Genomic DNA, 1,529 nt, shown 5'->3' on the forward strand with positions numbered 1-1,529 from the left:
GGCCCTTCCTTCGGCCCTCCTGGCCCTCCCCGCGCCGGGCCGCCCCCCTCTGTCCCCCAGCGCTGCCCCGGGGCCGCGCAGCGTGTTCAAGCACTTGCCCTCCACCGCCAGCCAAGGTTTCTCCTCATATAGTGTGTGAAAACGTAGGCGATGAAGAGCCCGCCCTGCCTCATGAACTAACTGTGCTGCCAGCCCGTTGCCAGCCCACCTGGCAGCTTCCGTAATGCGTATTTTCTTGGGTTTTGTTTCAAGGAGTTCGGCAAGCGCAGTGGCTCACCAAGACGAAGCTGGTGGAAGGCTTACCGCCGTCGGTGCTCAGCATCGTCGACAACCCGGCTCACCACCTCGAGGCCCACGAGGAGGGGGTAAAGCGTGCGATCTCACACGCGCGGCTCTGGGACACGACAGAAGTTGCTCCCAAGAGAGAACATTATTGGTAAGTCCTCGGTCGCAGGGAAAATCTTTCTGCGGCATGGTTATGGCTTTAGCAGAAGCCGGTCATCAAGCAGGTAGCTTAAGAACCAGAACTTTTAACACTGCAAAGAAAATCCATATGTAGATCCACTGCTGAGAGATTCACTCACTGTGCAAAACCGTTAGACCCTTTGTATCAGTTTGTCAACGTGTAAAACAAACAAACCCAACCAAACCAAAAAAACCCCAATTCTGAATATTGACAGTAGTACCAGTGTACACACATACTCTACATTAAAGCTTTTTTTCAGGCCAAGGCCTGTGTTTCAACTTGAGATCTACTTCTAGCTTACGTAGAATGTAATTTTTTTTAAATAACTAATGATAAGCATTACCTCTGCCAACTTGGAACAGGACTGGTGTGTGGGATATTAATCTGAAATCTGCGTTAGCTATTTGGAAATGTTACATTATTATATGTTTTACATACAGTAACGTTACAGCGTTCATGTTCCAGAAGCATCTGCCCACCATTATGATCACATTTTTTATGTAACTATTTTCTTTTTCTCATTCTAAAGCCCAGTACTCTTTGAGGACTTGATACATTTGTGTCGGTTAATGTCTCTGAAGTATCCTGCTCTGACGAAACGAATGTTGGCTAGAAACTACAAGATATCAGCTACGTGGGAAAGAGGTTAGTTGCTGCTCTGGTGGAAGCATTTAGCTACTTCCATTAAGCTGATAAAACAATTTCTGGAACCAAGTAATTCCTTCAGTTTTAAGTTGTGCTGTAAGGATGGGCAGCTCTGGAAGATGGCAGGATACTTGCCCTGTGGAGATTATTAGGGTGTCGGACAACGTCAACAAGATGGCAGGAGAAGAGAACTGATGTCTTAGAACTGATTATTTTTTTTTTTGTCCAAAATCTGTACTGTTGTTTTTCTACATACATTTAGTTAAGAAACTAACACCAGCAATTACTGGTATTTTAGAAGAAGAGCCTATAGCTGAGCTACTATGCGAGTTTAGTTTGGAGGTGAGGGGGAGAGAATGAGCCTTGCAGAACAACAACTTGCTAGAATGCTGCTGTCCAAAAGGAAATGTACGTCTTT

At 45.8% G+C, this 1,529-nt stretch overlaps 2 protein-coding genes across 2 annotated transcripts in view; one reads left to right on the forward strand and one right to left on the reverse strand.

Moving 5' to 3' along the window:
• The window catches only part of LOC104131491 (NADH-cytochrome b5 reductase-like), a 23,131-nt gene that overhangs the window by 12,685 nt on the left and 8,917 nt on the right, over window positions 1–1,529 (reverse strand). The window lies entirely within an intron of this gene.
• The window catches only part of MRPL37 (mitochondrial ribosomal protein L37), a gene marked incomplete at its 5' end in the record, with an annotated part of 4,025 nt that continues 2,500 nt past the window's right edge, over window positions 5–1,529 (forward strand). Inside the window, 3 exons of the mRNA XM_009644676.2 lie at window positions 5–116; window positions 253–436; window positions 996–1,111. Coding sequence (XP_009642971.2) covers window positions 5–116; window positions 253–436; window positions 996–1,111 — 412 coding nt within the window. The remainder of the gene's footprint in view (window positions 117–252; window positions 437–995; window positions 1,112–1,529) is intronic.

This window comes from Egretta garzetta, unplaced genomic scaffold (genome assembly GCF_000687185.1).
Source record: "Egretta garzetta isolate BGI_Z169 unplaced genomic scaffold, ASM68718v1 scaffold768, whole genome shotgun sequence".
Classification (NCBI taxonomy): Eukaryota; Metazoa; Chordata; class Aves; order Pelecaniformes; family Ardeidae; genus Egretta; species Egretta garzetta.